The sequence below is a fragment of the Heloderma suspectum genome, chromosome 16 (genome assembly GCF_057233095.1).
Source record: "Heloderma suspectum isolate Gila_16-S chromosome 16, 16-S_ref, whole genome shotgun sequence".
Classification (NCBI taxonomy): Eukaryota; Metazoa; Chordata; class Lepidosauria; order Squamata; family Helodermatidae; genus Heloderma; species Heloderma suspectum.
Window position 1 is genome coordinate 5,325,836 of NC_139473.1, and position 19,357 is coordinate 5,345,192.

The 19,357-nt window shown below is 48.3% G+C and overlaps 1 protein-coding gene across 1 annotated transcript in view; it reads left to right on the plus strand.

Annotated features, from left to right (window-relative positions):
- CLTC (clathrin heavy chain) overlaps positions 1-19,357 on the plus strand; it is a 79,515-nt gene that overhangs the window by 46,735 nt on the left and 13,423 nt on the right. Inside the window, exons 10-23 of the mRNA XM_084823320.1 lie at positions 144-266; positions 1,022-1,159; positions 1,915-2,079; positions 2,264-2,444; positions 4,515-4,678; positions 7,065-7,190; positions 8,528-8,670; positions 9,486-9,720; positions 10,574-10,696; positions 10,803-10,948; positions 11,854-12,037; positions 13,657-13,849; positions 17,852-18,009; positions 18,715-18,879. Coding sequence (XP_084679446.1) covers positions 144-266; positions 1,022-1,159; positions 1,915-2,079; positions 2,264-2,444; positions 4,515-4,678; positions 7,065-7,190; positions 8,528-8,670; positions 9,486-9,720; positions 10,574-10,696; positions 10,803-10,948; positions 11,854-12,037; positions 13,657-13,849; positions 17,852-18,009; positions 18,715-18,879 — 2,244 coding nt within the window. The remainder of the gene's footprint in view (positions 1-143; positions 267-1,021; positions 1,160-1,914; positions 2,080-2,263; positions 2,445-4,514; positions 4,679-7,064; positions 7,191-8,527; positions 8,671-9,485; positions 9,721-10,573; positions 10,697-10,802; positions 10,949-11,853; positions 12,038-13,656; positions 13,850-17,851; positions 18,010-18,714; positions 18,880-19,357) is intronic.

The window sequence follows — 19,357 nt, forward strand, 5'->3', positions numbered from 1 at the left end:
TGTGTGTGTGTGTTGTAATTTGTATGTTCCTGTTTTTGTAATATTGTAAGTTACCTTGTAAGGCCAGCGCACCCTGAAAAGTGGGTTAAAATATTTTAAATAAATAAAAATCCCTCTTGTGTACGTGTGTACACTCCTCCTAGGTTGGCTACACTCCTGACTGGATCTTTCTTCTGAGGAATGTAATGCGAATCAGCCCAGACCAAGGACAGCAGTTTGCCCAAATGCTGGTTCAAGATGAAGAACCTCTTGCTGATATCACCCAAGTAAGTAAAGCTTGAATATAGAATTAGCAGTCTTGAAAGACTGACTATATTCTAAAAGGCTGTCTTGTATCCCTTGATAGATATTTGATTTCTCATGAACGCTTGAGACGTCTCAGCATCAAAAGAAGTTCAGTGGCCAACTCCCCCCCCCTTGACTATCATAATTCTAAATTGTAGTTGCAGCAAGCCTGTGACTTAGATGCCACAGGTAACATTAAAAACCAACAATGGAAACTCAGTAGTTCTCCAGGACTGTCTGCAGTAATAGTGTATCTTAAGAAAAGGTAGTCTTTACATGTGAAAGGAAAAAATTTTGGAATATGGCCTCTTTTTCTTAAAATGTTTTTGCAATCTAAAAACCTTTTCTCTCCCCCCCCCCCCCGCCCCCGGCTGGCCCCCTAATTGTTTTTGTATAGTTGGCTTGTCTGAGAAATGTTGTAGTAGATAATTTGGCTGACATCTAGAACTTTAAAAACACTAGAATGATGCATGCTAATAATGTTTGACTGTTAACTTTGTTATGCTGTACAACCTTAATAAAATAGGAGAAAGAAAAGAGGTGCATAACCCAAGGAAGTATTGTAATCTCTCAGAACAGATATGATCGCTCTTACCAGTTTGGTCCTTGACTACATATGCATTTGAGGTCTTGACTCAAGACTTCATAATCTGATCTTTTTTACAAGCTTTCTTCCCCTGCCTCAGGGCAGGTGAAGTAGGAAGGTGTCTGAAGCAAATTCTTTCCCCTCTTTCAGATAGTGGATGTGTTCATGGAATACAACCTGATCCAGCAGTGTACAGCCTTTCTTTTGGATGCCCTGAAAAACAACCGCCCCTCTGAGGGGCCTCTGCAAACCCGCTTGCTTGAAATGAACCTCATGCATGCTCCTCAGGTAGGCCCTGTACCTGCTACAAAAATGGGGAACCGGACTGGTATTGGGAACTAAAACTCCATAGCTCTGATGCTAGGTCCTTTGATTCTGTGGTCGCACTTCCCAGCGTTCCCTCTTTGAGAGACTTTAAATGCCACTTGGATTCAGAGATGCTGCAGGAACAAGGGATTTAATTTCTTCCTCACATAGTAGTCGGTGGTGGCACAGTTTTTTGAAAAACAACCACAACTAGATGCTGTACTTCCCTGAACTTGGAAATTTAATTTTCACGTGGAGGTGATATTTCTGCAGCCGTGCCCAAGTAGTCCCCCTACCCTCTGGCAAGTATATCCTGCCATTCTGGTCCTACATTATTGTTGCTTTGCAATAAAAACTCGTAACAGTTAAATCCAAGCCCTCTAACTTGCAAACAAAACATTAAAAAACACAGCAGATACAGCAGCATTAAGCAGATTAAGCATTAAGCAGGCACAAACAAGCCAAAGTCCTCTGAAATGGCAAAAGTTCCTAGGTAAAAAAGAAAATTCAGAGTGGACACCACATAGGGGGGGCTGAAAGATCCCTCCTATTTGAAATTGGCTGCCTTGTCTCTGAAGGCTGGAGTGTGCTGAGTGCATGGGAGGAAGGGATGGGAGACCCAGAATCAGGTTACTTGCTTCCTGTATAGCCTGTTTAAGTTTATACCTCTGGGGGTGGGGAAGGGGAAGGTCTAAACCTCTTGAAAGAGGCATTGATTGCCAAATCTCTTGTTCCAGGTTGCTGATGCCATCTTGGGAAACCAAATGTTCACGCACTATGACCGGGCGCACATCGCCCAGCTGTGCGAGAAAGCTGGTCTCCTCCAGAGAGCCCTGGAACACTTCACTGACCTGTATGACATCAAGCGTGCCGTTGTTCACACTCACCTTCTCAACCCTGAGGTACGGTGCCCCAAATCTAGCAAGCTTCAGCAATATTTGGGGACAGTGACTTCCACAGCAGTACATTTGGAGCATTGCCGATTCCTCCAATTCCTGTGCAGTGCCTTGGGCGCGTCTTTTGGTTAAAGGTGAACTTGGAAAATCTAAGCTGCGGTCTTGTTCTAATTATGTGTTCAACTTGCAGTGGCTGGTGAACTATTTTGGCTCCCTCTCTGTGGAAGACTCCCTGGAATGCCTGCGTGCCATGCTGTCCGCAAACATCCGCCAGAACTTGCAGATATGTGTCCAAGTTGCTTCCAAGTACCACGAGCAACTTTCGACACAGTCTCTGATTGAGCTCTTCGAATCGTTCAAGAGTTTTGAAGGTAAGGCCGCAGGGCACCTTGGGGCTACTTCAAAACTGAACCCACACCCCGGACGCATCCTTGGTTATATCTTACAGTCTGGTTGGTCTTCAGTTGTGTTAGGATGAGTACTGTTCTTGGAGCAGCTTGGCCTACTGCATGCTTTCAAGCAAGGATGTAGAACCTTGGGCTCGAGGGCCAAATCCGGCCCTCCAGAAGGCCACACTCCATTCGCCTGACCCTACCCCCTTTCCTCCAACCACTGATGATTAGCTGGTTTCCTGTCTCTTGTGCAGTTTTTTCCCCATTTTGAAAGGTTGATATGGCTCTCCTAAAGCTTAGTTACGTGCAGTAAGAGCCTTAAGCAGGGCTCTCCCTTAAATGTAACTATTTTTAGTCCCAGTGGCCAACACACTAGTTCTGCCCAGGCCCTCCATTTTGCTGCCATCTTCCACAACCTTTCCATATATCTGTTCCAAGGCAGCTGTTACACTCTAGACCCCTGCCTCCTTATTTCTGTTCTGCTTTCCTCGAGAGCTTGCAGGATGCTTATCTGGCATGGCAGTTGCACAAGGCCATAGTTCAGCACTGGTTTGGCAGCAGTTGCTCTCCTCACTTGGCTGAAATGCATTGGTTGCCGAGAGCACAGAGCAAGACGCTGTTCTTGATAGCACAGGCAGGCAGCCATATATCCAACTGAGTGGGTGTGTTTTTTTTTTTTTTTACTAATGTTGCCATAAAAGTGCTAGGAAATATCTTTTAATGTTTGATTTATGCATTCATTTACAGCATTTTTTACTCCGCCCTTCAGCCAAAAAGGCTCCCAGAATGGCTTACGAAGATTAATAATGAGACAGTCCCTGCTCTCAGGCTTACAATCTAAAAGACATGACACAAAAAGCAAAGGGATTTGGAGGGAGGAGGAAAAAAGCAAAACTCAGGCACCAGTTCTTAGTTTCAAAGTTCTTAAAGGTGCTCTTTCTGGCAGGGAAGAGTGAAACAAGCTCCCTGCAGCTGTTCCTTCTCTGGCCAATGAATGGGGCCAGATTGGTCTCCCCCTTACCATGATGTTCTTCCTGGGACACAGTGGGGTGCAGCTTCCCAGCTGCCCTTGGTCTTCTGGTGGGTGAAATTATGGATGCTGGAGACTGGTGTGGCACATCTCCTCTGCACTCTTTCTGTACCATTTAAAACGCTTAACCGTTTTAGAACTTAAGACATTCACTGCTGGCAAAGAAACAATGGGCGCTTAAGAGCAGTAAATATGTTTATACTACAGTTTATGACTACTACTACTTCCACAATAAATGTTATTGTTCACGCCAAAGGCCATCACAAATGCATACAGAAACAACTCGGCACAGTAAAACAGAAGTAAAATGTCAAATCCTGTATCCAAAACCTTCCATCAAATGTGAATGGATTGCAAGGGCTTGCCTCTAAATCTCTGTAGCTCCGCAACTGTTGCTCTCTTTCGGCTATATCCTGTTGCCTTTTCTTACATGGAAGGCTGTAAGAACTTCAAGATCAGCGGGGCGGTTTAAGTGCTTAATCGGCCCCTGAAATTAATGGCTGGGTTTTAGTATGCTAGATGTGAAACCTGAAATGTTACAAGCAAAGGATCTGAACTAATGGGAGCTCTTCACTGGTCCCATGGTCACCTTGGTAATCAAGTTAAGCTGTTATGTACTGCCATTCTTTTAACCCAGGGGTGTCAAACCTTAACCCTGTGGGCCAAATCCAGACCGCCTGGGGTCACAATTTGGCAGTCTGGGGATTCCCCATATGGCCATACCCTTTCCCTTGGTCCCACCCCTTTCACCCAGCTGCCAATCATTTCGGTGTTTTCCTGGCTTTTGTGCTGCCCCTGCCCCCCAATTCTAAAAGGTTGAGTTCCTCATAGTAAGGCTTAATTACTCATAGTAAGAGCTTGAAGTTAGAATAGGCATTTTGGCCCTGCTCCTTTTGCCTTCGGCCCTGCTCAGGCACTGGAATGCGGCCCCTGAGAGCTTCTTCGAAATGGCATTCGGCCCTTGGGCTGAAAGAGGTTCGACACCCATGCGTTGAGCCTCTCACCTGCCTCCCTTTCAGGTCTCTTCTATTTCCTGGGCTCCATTGTCAACTTCAGCCAGGATGCAGACGTGCACTTCAAATACATCCAAGCTGCTTGTAAGACAGGCCAGATCAAAGAGGTGGAAAGAATTTGCAGAGAAAGCAACTGCTATGACCCGGAGCGGGTGAAGAACTTCCTCAAGGTAAAAAGATAAGTTAACCCCCCCTGTCACAAATATGCCCTCCTTATCGCTGGTCCATGTTTATAGCTCCCTAATCTGTTGGTGATGGAGGTCACTTGAAATACACAGTTCAGGTCATTATTAGCTCTATTCTGGGAACAGGAATGAATTGCTTTCCTGAAAGAGCAGAAGCATTTTGTAAAAACAACCCCCCAAAGGCATACTGAAGTAAAACTTTCTCAGATTGCCAAAGAAAAGCCCTGTATCAGTGTTACCCAAACTTCTGACAGCTGTGGTGCACTGAAATAAAATGGGAGCAAACAGGACTTACTTTTTGTCCAGTCGATCCACTGTTTCTGCATGAATTGCGGATGTATGTACATGGGTCTCCTGACTGAAAGGAGGCAAGCCTAGATGTCCAGTGACTTGTGCAGAGATGCAACAGGCAACTCCCTCTGAGGGCACATAATTCTGCTGTATCTCTGCAGTGGGAATGATTTGCACCTGGCACAGAGATGCAACAGAATTACCCAGGCCCTGTAGAAACTGATTGCTCTAATGATGCCACCTTCCAGTAAAGGTGGGCGATAGCTTCTATGGGTGGATGCTCTGTACTTTTAGGAATCTCTTTATTTCTTGGGGTACATTAGCAGCTTTCTCATGGCACAGTTTGCTCTTGCATGTAGTCTGGGAATCATTGTCCTCAGTTCCAAGCCATGTCATGGGCTGCCCCAAAGTGGAATGAAAGAACATGACTCTAACCTCAAGGCCCAAACCATAGAATCATAAGAGTTGGAAGGAATTTAGGCCATCAAGTACTTCTGTGTCTCAACTAACACACACAACCCATGGTCTGAAAACAAGGGGCATCAAGATGCTGTTGAATGACACAGAGGTCTCCTAATCAGAACATGTTCGCCTGGTTCACACATAACGCTAAGCCATGCTGTGGCTTGCAACCTGTAATTTTATCTGTCCTATGTGTCTGTTTGTTCCTCTGGAAATAGTTACCAAGGAATGGATCTGGGTAACATCAGCAGGGGGAGGGAAGAAGAATGTTGGGAGCCTTTTAGGGTATTCTCAGCAGCTGTCTTTAAGGATAGCCTGTGAACAGTAAATCTGTGTGTCAACCGTTTCCTGACCAGTCTGTTGTCTTTTGTGCTGTTCCGTGTGTCTATGGAATGTTCAGGACATGTACCAGGTAAACCTTCCAGTATAGGTCTCCCTGATCTGTTAACTCCTTCACTGTCCACTACGTGTATAGGATTATATCCTGGGATTGGCAGTCATGATAGTGGTGCTTGTGGGTGGCTTAAATGTTCCCCTTGGAACATGATCCTTGTTCTTGTAACCTTGGCATCCTTTCTTCCAAGGCACCTGGATCACGCTTGCAAAGCGGTTCCTTGCATCCCTCCAAGTCAGACTGAATTAAGTGCAGTAATTGCATAGGATTTCCTCTTTTATAAAGCTTCTCCATTTGTAACTTCCCACTGGCTTCTGTTTGCTTCCGTTGTATATTTGGTTGTTTCTCAGGCCAGAAACGGCAGGCCATGTCAGCCAGGGTGGAGTTGTGAAGATCCCCATAAAGGGTTTAGCTCAAGAGGTTATCCAGGAGGTTCACTGGAAAGAGGAAGCAAGGAGGAGGAAGTAGGGGACATGTTTGCTTGAGTTGGTCACGTCTTTAAAACTGGGGATGTGGCCCCAGACTGAGAGAGATTTCATCACTCCATTTTGAATGTTTGGTCTATAAGCAGAGCCTATTTTAAGAACTGGCTGAGGATCTTAAGCTCAGAGTAAGGCAGTCTTGAATACAATGCCCCAAGTTTAGTTGGCCTATGCACACATAATGCTGGCCCAGAAGGGGATAAAACTCTCTTCCACTTTACAAAAGCTTCCCCATTTGGTCACTTAGGAATTATTTATTCACCACAGGTAATCAGGCAAGCATAATTGGGATGAACAAGATGGCAAAGCACCACAAAACATGCCACCCTTCAGTACTGGTACTAGTCTTAAAGACTATTTTAGCTATGGCAATCCCAGAGTTGATCCTGCACACCAAATAACCATTGCAGCTGACAAATGCTGGAGCCTAGCGTAGGCTTGTAATCCTTTGTCCTGTGCTTTTTGTAAAACTGTCTCTGTAAATGTGAGCGTGCCAAGAAGCCATGACTGGATTCTTGATGGCTTTTCTATTTAAAATATAGGCGCTTGGAGCAGAAGGAGACCTTGGAACATGCATGGTCAGAAAGAAGTTCGAAGCCTTTATAAATAAGCTGTGTAGGTGAAATTTGAATGGAAGCCTGTCTGTTTCCAGAGTGTAAAGCTGCTTCAGCTCGCCATCCTGCTCTTCACAGCACGGCTCAGCTCTTAAGTTTATCAAAATGCAGTTTTCTCACTTTTGCAGGAAGCAAAACTGACGGATCAGCTCCCACTAATCATCGTTTGTGATCGCTTCGACTTTGTCCATGACCTGGTGCTGTACTTGTACAGGAACAACCTCCAGAAATACATTGAGATCTATGTGCAAAAGGTAAGAATAAGTTGGCTACTTCTGGAAGAGGAAACCTTCTGCCCTTTCTTGGTAGGCCGCCTTGATTATGGCTGCTGCTTTTCAAGGATTGGTACAGCCAGGGAACAGTGGTGCTCACTTCAAGGTGTAAGCAGAGCCGGCGCCAAGGTTTTCAGGGCCCTTGGGCAAGACACCCTCACTGTGCCCCCTCCCTCAGTGAGTCTACCTGCTCACTGCCATTGCTTCTCCTTTTTTCATCATTGCTCCCGCTTGCGTGCTTGACAGACCCATGAGCAAGTAGGCAGTGGCATCTACTGTGCCTCCTCCTCCTCACCACCTCTGTCATGTGGGCCAGAGCGAGAGGGAATAAACAGGTTGCAAGGGTGAGGAGGAGGAGCAAGTGCAGGGGGTGCTGGGCAGTGGAGCCCTGCCGGGGAGTGGGCCCTAGGCAGGTGCCCGACCAGGCCTACCCTTGACTCCGGCCCTGATCTTAAGACCCAGGCTAAACGGCACTCTTGATTTAATGTCGTCCTTGGGCTGCTGCCTCTGATGTCCAGTCTGGCACAGTCTAATGAACTTGGGCAGTTACTGGCTTCAGATCCCAAATAAAGTGACCCAAATTCTTGGCTTGCTGTGGTGATGGGACCAGCACAACCCAGATAAAAGGGGCACATTCTGGTGGGAGCTGACGGGACAAGATGCTGCTATGGGGATTGCTGTTGGGGAAACTGTTGCACTGCTGTCCTTGACGTGACTGAGCACTCCATGAAGACGGTTCGTAAAGCCTCCCTCTAAATTAGCCTTAATGTCTGCCAGTACGATGAGTAGGAGGTGAGCAAGAGGCGAGACCCTCACCGTAGCGAAAACTTGCTGCCTGCCATTCTGAACACCCATGAACCCTTTAGCATGAGTGCCCTCTGCAGGACAGGGGGATACAGTGCACCAGAAAGGTTGCATGGCCCATAACTGGCTCTTGCTGCTTTAAGTCTTCCACTACTACAGCATTACTAGACACATTCCCCCCACCCCCTTTCCCGGTAGCCCTTGGTGGGCATACAGACCTTGTTCAACAGGGACACTTCCAAATTACCAAAACGCCTGCTAGTCCCCTCTTGATTCCCCTCTCCCCATTTGCCCAGCTGAGAGATCTCTCCTGGAGCAGCTGGCCTGTCTTCTGTGTAGTAAGCAGCTTGAGGATGGCTGCTTAATGGCCTCCATCGTTGCAGCCTCTTGTTGCTGTTCCCCGTGTTTAGATGAAGCTGGTTTAATGGGTAGGCAACACGCAGTCGCGGAATTGGGAGGCCCAGCCCCTCGCACGGTTTATTGTGGCCTCTTCCTTGGACCCCACCTTGTTGTAGGTGAACCCAAGCCGCCTGCCTGTGGTCATTGGGGGCTTGCTCGACGTGGACTGCTCCGAAGACGTCATAAAGAGCCTGATCCTGGTGGTGAGGGGCCAGTTCTCCACCGATGAACTTGTTGCTGAAGTGGAAAAACGAAACAGGTAACCTCGTGTGGCCGGTGGCGTTAGTCTCTTCATGCCTCCCAGACAGAGAACGCTGCCTTTGTGTCAGCGGCCGAGATGTCTGCGGCACCTTAAAGGCAAGCGCGTTTATTTTCATGCAAGCTAACACGCTTGGGCACTGCTAGCCAGGGATAATGGAAACCGCATTAGGTAGCTCTCAAAATGGCTTCTTTGAGAAGGAAGCAGCAAGGGGCAGTACAGCTAAATGCTACGTGTTCGGGTTGCAACCGCTCTGCAAAGCCAATATTTTTCCTTCATTACAAGTGAGGGGCGGGAGGAAAAGCTGAGGTGAGCGAAAGTCTTGCCTAACGCTGCCTAAGGAGTTTGTGGCTGTGGTGAGATTTGAAGTAGGGACTTCACAACCTGATGTCTGTCCCCTATAGTGGATAAGATCACTCCGGCATTAAATGCTCAGTATGCATTTTCCCTGCCCTCTTCGTCTTGTCGCTTTCCAGAGCAGGTGCAATATCCTTTCGTTAGTTAGTTCTAGCTGTTATTTACTGAAGGGGAAACTGAGTCAAATCATGAAAAGCATAATTACGTTCTTATTTAGGAACATAAGAAGAGCCCTGCTGGATCAGACCAGAGGTCCATCTAGTCCAGCGTTCTGTTCACACCGTGGCCAGTTTAGCTCCAGCTTCACTTGTTGAATAAGCTGGCTACTTCCTGCAGTACTTGAATGCTGCTGTCCAGAGGACAACAATGTGTAAAGTCATGGGAGGATTTCTTTTTTGTTCAAGCAAGCCTTCAGGACCTGCCCTAACCAAATGACTTACTTCTTATTATTATTTTAGGTTAAAACTCCTCCTGCCATGGCTGGAAGCCAGAATTCATGAGGGTTGTGAAGAGCCGGCTACACACAATGCCCTGGCTAAAATCTACATCGACAGCAACAATAATCCCGAAAGATTTCTGCGCGAGAACCCCTACTATGACAGCCGTGTGGTGGGAAAGTACTGTGAGAAGAGGGACCCGCATCTGGCCTGCGTGGCTTACGAGCGTGGCCAGTGCGACCAGGAACTTATTAATGTGTGTATCTACGTGGGGCATGATTGAGATGGAGGGGGGCTTAAAGCTGATCCCAATCTCGGGGATCCTGCCACGTTTTTCTGGGTCTGGAGAGTGGCGTTATCTCTTTTATGGGCTGATGAAGTAGCTGCTGGGAACACCTCCCTCTGACGTACTCAGTGGAGGAAATGCATGCACACTCTGGCTCCTGGCTCTTGGTGGCCTTCCAGAGCCTTACCAATGTGGGCCGCTTCCTGTGCTGCTGCTGCTGCTGCTTCTGGAACCCAAAGGGATGTTTGAGCCAAGGTGCGAGATACATAGAGCACCATGCAGTATGCAGAGAGAGCCAGCGCATCTGAGGTGCTGTGTAACAGCGCAGCCTGCTGAACGTCAACACCGACTTAACATGTGGTGTAATATGGCTCGGGCGTTGTTTCTGTGACTGCTTTCCTGGAATGCTGGTGCTGGAATTGTTTAACAGAAAGCACAAGTTACTTGGGGTGGGGATCTTGGATTTTATGGATGTAAACATGATTACGCATCGATAGCCACTGTGAAGCACTTCTAATAGGTGCTCTGCAGTCCCGTGTAGTGCTAAGGTCGACTGCTCTCCTTGGCGATGGTAAGCCACCGCCTTTCTTCATACAGTTTGAGAATGGAGACCAGGACGTGGGCTGGCCCAAAGCCATGCAGTAAAGACATTGCTGATCTGGTACGGGAGTCCAGTCCTCCCAGGTTCTAGCAAAACACTCCTCAAGACCAAATGCTGTATGCTGGCTAGCTCCCACCAACCTTGGAACTGTGTGACACTCCCTCTCTGCCCGCCCCAAAGGATTAAACTCCCCACCTGAATATCTCCCCGTTTGCACTCCAGGTATGCAATGAGAATTCCCTCTTCAAGAGCCTCTCGCGTTACCTGGTGCGTCGCAAGGACCCTGAGCTGTGGGCCAGTGTGCTGCTGGAGAGCAACCCTTACCGAAGGCCTCTGATCGATCAGGTACTTCCCTTGGAATCCCTGTGCTTGCTTTGTGGCTTTGAAAGCAAGGGGTATGCGAGTGGCCAACTGCATTTGCCCACTGTCCGACTTCCTCGTGTCTTGGTAGGTTGTGCAGACTGCTCTTTCGGAGACTCAGGACCCAGAAGAAGTATCTGTTACCGTCAAGGCTTTCATGACAGCCGACCTTCCTAATGAACTCATTGAGCTGCTGGAGAAAATAGTTCTTGATAATTCTGTGTTCAGTGAACACAGGTTGGTACTGCGCATTCTGTGTCCTCCCCCACATCCCGTGATGCCTGAAGAGAGAGGCTTGGAAGTTTGTGGGCAGTGCCTGGGGAAGCCTCAAAAGCCAGGCTACTTGCTGAATAAGGTTTCCAGTGGTATGAGACTAGGACTTCAGTCCTGCCCCCTCCCCATGACTGTAGAAGCAACGTAAATTAGGCAAGTCACTAAAACTGCACCACATTATCTTGCACATTGGCTTAACTTGCGTAACACGCGAAGCAGAACTTTGCTCCCATTGCAGAATTGGCATTGCCTTGGAACAGAATTTTTTTTCAAAGCACAGAAATCGACAGTCTTTAAGGCAGGGACAGGCAACCTGCCACCCTCACCCTAATTTCTGCGTGCAGTCAGTTCAGACTTCTGGCAAGAGAGATCTGCTTCTTCCCTGGAAGCCTGCTGCATGAAAGGGGGGGGGGGGGCTGAGAGAGAAAAGGGGTTACCCACCCATGTTTAGTTCTGGCCCTGCCCATTGCTGGCTTTGGCCCTACTCACTGCCAACATGCAGCCCTCAACAGAAAAAAGGTTGCTTACCCCTGCTTCTAAGGGTAGATTCACAGAGGCTTACTTGATCACAAGATGATAAGCCTCCACACAACCCAGTTCCACACTGTCATTCTGAAAGCTCAGCATCCTTTGGTGAGCCATTGAACACGTGAAGCTGCTTTATATTGTGATTTGGACTATTGGCTTATCCAGCCCCCAAGTGCTGACTAGAGGGTGGCAGCAATCAGCGAGGTCCCAGGCAGAATACTTTTCCTATTCCTGCCACCAGAAATCCTTTGAACTAGAGAGATTGGGGGTTGAACCTGGGACCTCCTTTTAAGTATTTGGATTTTTTAAACGATGGCTTGCTCTTTCTGACTTTTTCTTAGGAATCTGCAGAACCTTCTCATTCTGACGGCAATCAAGGCAGACCGTACCCGCGTCATGGAATATATCAATCGCCTGGACAACTATGATGCCCCAGATATTGCCAACATTGCTATCAGCAATGAACTTTTTGAAGAGGCTTTTGCCATCTTCAGGAAGTTTGATGTCAACACATCTGCAGTACAGGTAACGGCATTCTGTGTGTCTGAAGTTTGGGGAGCGGCTCTTCACACAGCAAAGAGGGCTGAGCGTGGTTTTGTGTCCTTTTGTCAAAGGTATTACTTCCAGCCCCTTAAGATTAAAAAAAAAAAAATTAACTGGGAAGTTGCAAAGCAGGGTGCTGCTCTCCAGAGCCATTTTTATTTGGGTTTGAAAGAGTGGTTTTGTGTTTGGGAGCTTAGGACGCGCGCCCCCCCACCTCTGCCTTGTGCTTAAGATCTTGGGCAAGTTACTTTTACTTTAATCTCACCAGTTTGGCTTCTGGGAAATGGGGTGTTTTGTGCCCAGCCGTGCCCAGCATGGCAGCCGTTTTCAAAATGAGCGAGCCTGCCCGTAGCAGCCACCTTGTGAGAGTGATCACAACACTCCCTTGAAATTCCAAAGGTGCTCACTGACATCAAAAGGTTAGGGACCCCTGATCCAGCCTTTTATAATGTTAGCAGCTGTCCCTGTATTTTGTTACCCCATCCTTCCTCTGCATAGAGCTTAGAGGGGTTTGTATGTAATTCCTGGGTAGCTTACCAGGCCTGCCTAGTTCCAGCAGTAGAATGTTCACGTTCTTTGGACCATTCTCTTCCTAGGATTCAGGCTAGAGATGATGGGAGTTGTACTCCAACACATCTAGAGGGTGCCAAGTTGGGGGAGACTGGCCTAAGTCCACTAAGTCCAAACTGGCATGGGTGGTAATACTCTTTCCCTTAATACATTAAATTACATTTCTATACTGTCCCAGTCACCAAACTCTCTAATGGGACTGGATCTAAATCTCTTAACCAGTCTGTCCAAAATGCTCCGTGCCCTTCTGGACTGCTTCATGCTTCCACCATAAGATCAGCCTACTGTCTTTGGTCTGCCCCACCCATATTCGTTGGAACATAAGCTGGGCTTGTTCCAGAGCAGGGGTGTTGAACCTCAGGGCAGGGGCCAAATCCAGAACTTCAGGGGTTCCAGTTTAGTTTTCTGGGGATCCCCAGAGGGCCACGCCCCCTTTCCCCCAACCACCAATGGTTTGGTGGCTTCATGGCTTCAGTACGTTTTTCTCCAGTTCTAAAAGGTTAAAATTCCTCTCCTAAGGCTTAGTTACTAGCAGTAAAAGAGCATTAAGCTACAGTAGGCTGGTATTTTTTGTACTTCTGGGGCCCCCCACTTTGCCTTCAGCCCCACCTCCTTTGCCTTCATCCCTGCCCACCACTGGAATGTGGCTCCCGAGAGCTTCTTCAATATTGAATTTGGCCTTTGGGCTGAAAAGAGTAAGGGACCTCTATGCCAACACTGGCATACCTGCTGAGCAGGGAACCTGAGAAGATCGGGGGCGGATTGAGAATTGTCTGCCTGCCCCACCTTTCCCATGTTAAAGTGGACCCACTTGGGATGCCTTGCCGAAGGACAGTGCCTGTAACTTCTGCATCCCAAGTTGCTTTTATTAGGCATATGCCAGGCTTCCTAATGGGCTTAATTCCAGCTACGGACATTGACTTCCTCCTTGCACCATTGGAGATCTTCCTGGGTGCATAATGGATAAAACTCCTGCCTTAAGCCCACTGCCGCAAAGCCTTAATGACAACCATTGCTTTCTCTCTCCTTAGGTTTTGATTGAGCACATCGGAAACTTGGACCGTGCCTATGAGTTTGCCGAGCGCTGCAATGAGCCTGCCGTGTGGAGCCAGCTTGCCAAAGCTCAGCTTCAGAAAGGGATGGTTAAGGAAGCGATTGACTCCTACATCAAAGCCGATGATCCTTCGTCATACATGGAAGTCGTTCAGGCTGCCAATGCCAGCGGTAGGGGCTCAGAACTATTCCTCCCCCCACTTTTTAACTGTCTTCTGGAAGCTTGTAAACACATGTGACATCCAGGTGGGATTATCTTAACCTAGCACTTCCATATAGGACTGTCTGTCTGTCTGTCTGTCTTGTAGTTTTTATTCTCAGCTACAAAGGCTCCCGGAGTGTCTGCATCCCAATCTAAAAAGACATGATACACAAGGAAAAAGGGATGGGGAGGGAAGAGGAGAAAAAATGTTTTTTTGTTTTAATCTTCACTTGGAGCTGTCCTTAACACATATTCTAATTTTTATATGCTCTAGGGACCAATCCTATGCATGTTTAGACAGAGTCCTACAATTCCCAGCCAGCCATGCTGGGTGTTATATGACTTTTTTTTTGGTCTAAGAATGCATAGGATTGCCGCCTTCATTGCTCACGGACTTCTGTTCTACATGAACTAATTCATACTTCTGCTTCTATCCTGCATTCTCAGTCCGCCATTGCTCTTGATATGGTCCACGATAAGTGCAGTTATAATAACTTGAGGGAAAAAATCAACACCTTGCTAAGGATAGTAGTGAGTGAGCCTCCAGGACCCTTCATGCTGAAGGAAGGATCTGAAGAGCATTCTGTAGCTCAGCCTTTCCCGAGCTGGGGCTTTGGACTACAGCCTCCATCAGCCCCAGCCAGCATGGACAATCAGGGATGATGGGGGTTGTAGTCTGACAAGTCCGAAAAAAGATGGAGGACTCCAGGTTGGGGGAAGCTACTATAGCGATTGCCAGAACATTCAGTAAAAATTTGTGGGCAGGGGATTTCAGCCATTTATTTATTTATTTATTTATTAAATTTATTAATCGCCCATCTGGCTGGTCACCCGGCCACTCTGGGCGATGTACAGCATACAATAAAACAGTTTAAAACAATAAAATTCTACAGTAAAAACATTTTCTAAAATACCCTAACCCACCCCAAATGCCTGACTGAACAACCACGTTTTTAATGCACAATGGAAGCTCATTAAAGAGGGGGCATGGTGGAGTTCCCTAGGGAGGGAGTTCCCCAGAGTGGGGGCCACCACAGAAAAGGCCCTCTCCCTTGTCCCCACCAGTCTAGCTGTCCTGGCTGATGGGACAGAGAGAAGGCCATCCGAGGCTGATCTTGTTGAGCGGCCTGTCTGGTGTTGCTGGAGGCGCTCCTTAAGATAGGCTGGGCTGGAACCATATAGGGTTTTAAAGGTCAAAACCAACACCTTGAATTTGGCCCGGAAAACAACTGGTAACCAGTGTAACTCCTTCAACCCTGGAGTGATGTGATCTCGCCGGCGGCTGCCTTTAATCAGGCGAGCCGCCGCGTTCTGTACCAGCCGCAGCTTCTGAACTGTCTTCAAGGGTAACCCCACGTAGAGCGCATTACAGTAGTCTAAACGAGAGGAGACCAGGGCATGTACTACCGATGGGAGCAGATGGTCGGGAAGGAAGGGGCGCAGCCGCCGTATCAGATGGAGTTGATACAGCGCTGTCCGGCTCACAGCTGACACCTGAGCCTCCATGGACAGCTGGGAGTCCAAAATGACCCCCAGGCTGCGGACCTGGTCTTTCAAGGGTAGCCGTACCCCATTCAACACCAGGTCAACATCCCCCAGCCTCCTCTTGTCTCCCACCAAAAGTACCTCGGTCTTGTCAGGGTTCAGCTTCAGCTTATTCCTCCCCATCCAGCCACTCACCATCTCCAGACATTTGGACAGGGATTCTATGGCCAACCTTGGTGAAGATTTGAATGAGAGGTAGAGCTGCGTGTCATCCGCATATTGATGACACCGCACCCCAAACCTCCTGATGATAGCCCCCAGCGGCTTCACATAGATGTTAAATAGCATTGGGGAGAGGATGGAACCCTGTGGCACCCCACAAGTGAGTGGCCACAGGTCCGAAACCTCCTCTCCCAGTGCTACCCTCTGGTACCTGCTGGAGAGGAAGGACCGGAACCACTGCAATACGGTGTCTCCAATGCCCAGCCCCTCCAGGCGGTCCAGGAGGATACCATGGTCAATGGTATCGAAAGCCGCTGAGAGGTCGAGGAGAACAAGGAAGGAGCATTCACCCCTGTCCAGAGCCCTCCTCATATCATCTACCAAGGCGACCAAGGCCGTTTCTGTCCCATGCCCAAGCCTGAAGCCCGACTGAAATGGGTCTAGATAATCAGTTTCTTCCAAGTGTGCCTTCAACTGCATCGCCACCACTCGCTCAATCACCTTGCCCAAAAATGGCAGATTTGAGACTGGGTGAAAGTTGTTCAGAACTTGAGGATCCAAGGAGGGCTTCTTTAAGAGTGGTCTTATCACTGCCTCCTTGAGGGCTGATGGCATCACTCCCTCCTCAAGGGAGGCATTCACCACCACCTTGATCCCCTCACCCAGTCTCTCTCTGCAGCCCATAATGAGCTAAGATGGGCAAGGATCAAGTAAGCAGGTGGTTGGCCTTAGAGATGAAAGCACCTTGTCCACTTCATCAGGAGGAAGAAGCTGGAACCGATCCCACAAAACTGGTTTGCCACAGGCCGCCTCTTGCTCACTAACTGTATTCACAGCGTGCAGAGTAACACACCTAATCTGATCAATTTTATCTGCAAAGTGCCTTACTGAGGCCTCACAGGAGGCCTTAGAATGCTCCAGTGGTTCCGGAGCCACAGGACCGACCAGGCTCCGGACCACTTGGAACAGCCTCCTGGGACAGCACTCTGCAGACGCGATAGAGGCAGCATAATATTCCTTTTTTGCTGCCTTCACCGCCACGTGATAGGCTGAAGATACAGCTCTAGCCCGTGTCTGATCACCTTTGGAGCGACCTCCGCCACCGGCGCTGTAGCCGTCTCACCTCCTGTTTCAGAGCTCGTAACCGCGGACTGAACCATGGTGCAGTCTGAGCCCTGTTCAGGGGGAGAGGGTGTTTCGGAGCCACCTGATCTAATGCCCCAGTGATTGCAGCATTCCAGCCACCCACCAGGGTCTTGACCGAGTGGCCGTTCTTCCCCCTCCTCCAGCACCTCCAAATCTCCTGCGCTTTGCACTCTGCTCTCGAAAGGGTTTTTTTCCCTACCTTTCCTTCCCCACCCCGGTGAAATACTCTTGCCAAGTGGGGATTTTATTGCAACCTGTTGCACATGAAGAGGCATTCCCTATATCACCCACTGCCTTAGAGCAGAGAGCAGGGATCGGGAGTGCTCCCTGGAGCACAGGGGCAACATCAATCTTTTTTTCTTTGCAAAATATTCTTTTTACTACCCCTCCCCGCCGCCCCATTTTTTCCTCCTCTGCTTCCTCCAGGTTGACCTGAAAGATTCAGGAGCACAAGAGCCCCCTCAACTGTGTTCGGGCAACCAGGGGGACTTGCTTTTGCTTGTCTGTCATTTAACCCCCTCCCCAAGTTAACCTAACTGTGGGAGGAGGGTCTTTTTTTCTTCATCAGGGTTCCACTTTGCAACCCACAGCAGCAGTGGTAGCGGTGGGCAAGAGGAGGAGCTGCTCCCCTCCCCACCAGCAAGGGACCCCCGAGTGCACGCGGAGTGCGTTTGTCCTACACCAGATGTGTGAACAGACTTGCTCAGTGTAAGGGGTGGACGACAAAGGAGCGGATTGTTTTGCTGACCCAATTCCCCCCCCCCCCCACTTTCGGGAAGCTTGCGTTCCATTCAGCAAGAATGAGCGACTGTTTTGGCTCTAACAAAACTCTGTACACAGTCTAACTAGAAATTAATCAGTACGCTGGTGGCTCATCCCTTTGCCTTTGGCCAGCATCGCACATGCTGCCATGTTGACCCCCCCTTTTTTTAAAGGGGCATTTGTCATGGGGGAAGCCAGACTTGGTCGAGTCTGGCTTTCAAGTAATGTCTGTAAAGCAAAAGAGTTCTCCGCTTGGCAGCAGATTAACAAGTTGATCCATGGATTGTTAACATAATGTGACCTTGAGCTGCTTCTTTGTTTTCTTCTTCCACCTCCCCCCACCCCCCACCACCTAGGAAACTGGGAAGAGCTGGTGAAGTACTTACAGATGGCCCGCAGGAAGGCCCGGGAATCCTACGTGGAGACGGAACTCATTTTTGCACTTGCTAAAACGAACCGTTTGGCCGAGCTGGAGGAATTCATCAACGGACCTAACAACGCTCATATTCAGCAAGTGAGTGTTCCTCTTGGGTTCTTAATGTGACTGCCCAGGGCTTCATTAGCCCTTGGAATTGTTCTGTTCCTATATCTGCAGGGTTCGAATGGGTAGTTGATAATTCCTTTTTACTAGACATCCTCCCACCCCATTTCTCCCCCTGCTTTAGATGCAGAGATTGAGGGAATGGGGAGAACGATTTCTCCACCATCAGAACGATTTTATATTGAATCTGGGAGCCAGTATGTAGTGTAGTGGTTAGAGTGGATGGACTAAAGCTGGGAAGGACCAAGTTTAAGCTGTCCACTCAGCTGTGAAGCTGATTCCATGACCTTGGGCCAGTCACTCCCTCTCAGTGTATCCTACCTCACAGGGCTGTTGTTAAAGGGGTGAGAACTATCTAGCTGCTCTGAGGAAGGGAGGGATAAAAACGGAACAAATGAATTCCTGAAATTAAGAGGGAAATCGTTACGAGAAGCAAGCAAACTGTCATTTGTTATAAAACTTCTTTGTCCATAGTGCATTAAAAGTCTACGTCAGTTTTCCCCAGCATGGTTGGCTGGAGGATGCTGGGAGTTGTAGTCCAACAAATTTGGAGGGCACTAGGTTGGGGAAAACTGGATCACGCCATGTAAGTCTTTTCTGGTATGGGATGGCGCGAATGATCTCAGTGGCTGAACAGATGAAATGGGGAATAAACCCATCAAATGTTTGCCTCCATAGGTTGGTGATCGTTGCTATGATGAGAAGATGTATGACGCAGCCAAACTCCTCTACAACAATGTGTCCAACTTTGGCCGTTTGGCTTCCACCTTAGTTCACCTCGGTGAATACCAGGCGGCTGTTGATGGGGCTCGGAAAGCCAACAGCACTCGAACTTGGAAGGAGGTGAGCCTTTTGCTTCCCGCAATGTGTAATTAACCTCCAGAGTTTGCTCGGCTCAAGGGGTGGTGATGGCCATCGGCTTAGGTGGTTTTAAAAGGGAATTATGTATTAAATATGTCTTGAAGCAACACACACACACACACGGAGGAGGAATGATCTGGTTAAAAGTGATAGTTACTAGAACACAAATACAGATACTTGGGTCAGATGGGCTGGCCATTGTCCTGCTCGTGAGAATCCAGAGGCAGCTGTTCTAATGCCAGCCCAATACCAGGGAAATCTGGATTCGGATCCCTACTCAGCTATATATCTTACTGAAGGACCTGTCCCTCTCTCTCAACCTAGCCTATCTTGCAGGTTGGTTGTAATTGTAATGATGAAATTGGTGGGGAGAGAACCTTTGTAAGCCATCCCACCATCGTCAGAGAAAGGGTGGGATAAAAATCAAATGAAATAAACTTTAAAACTCAGTGAACTCTTG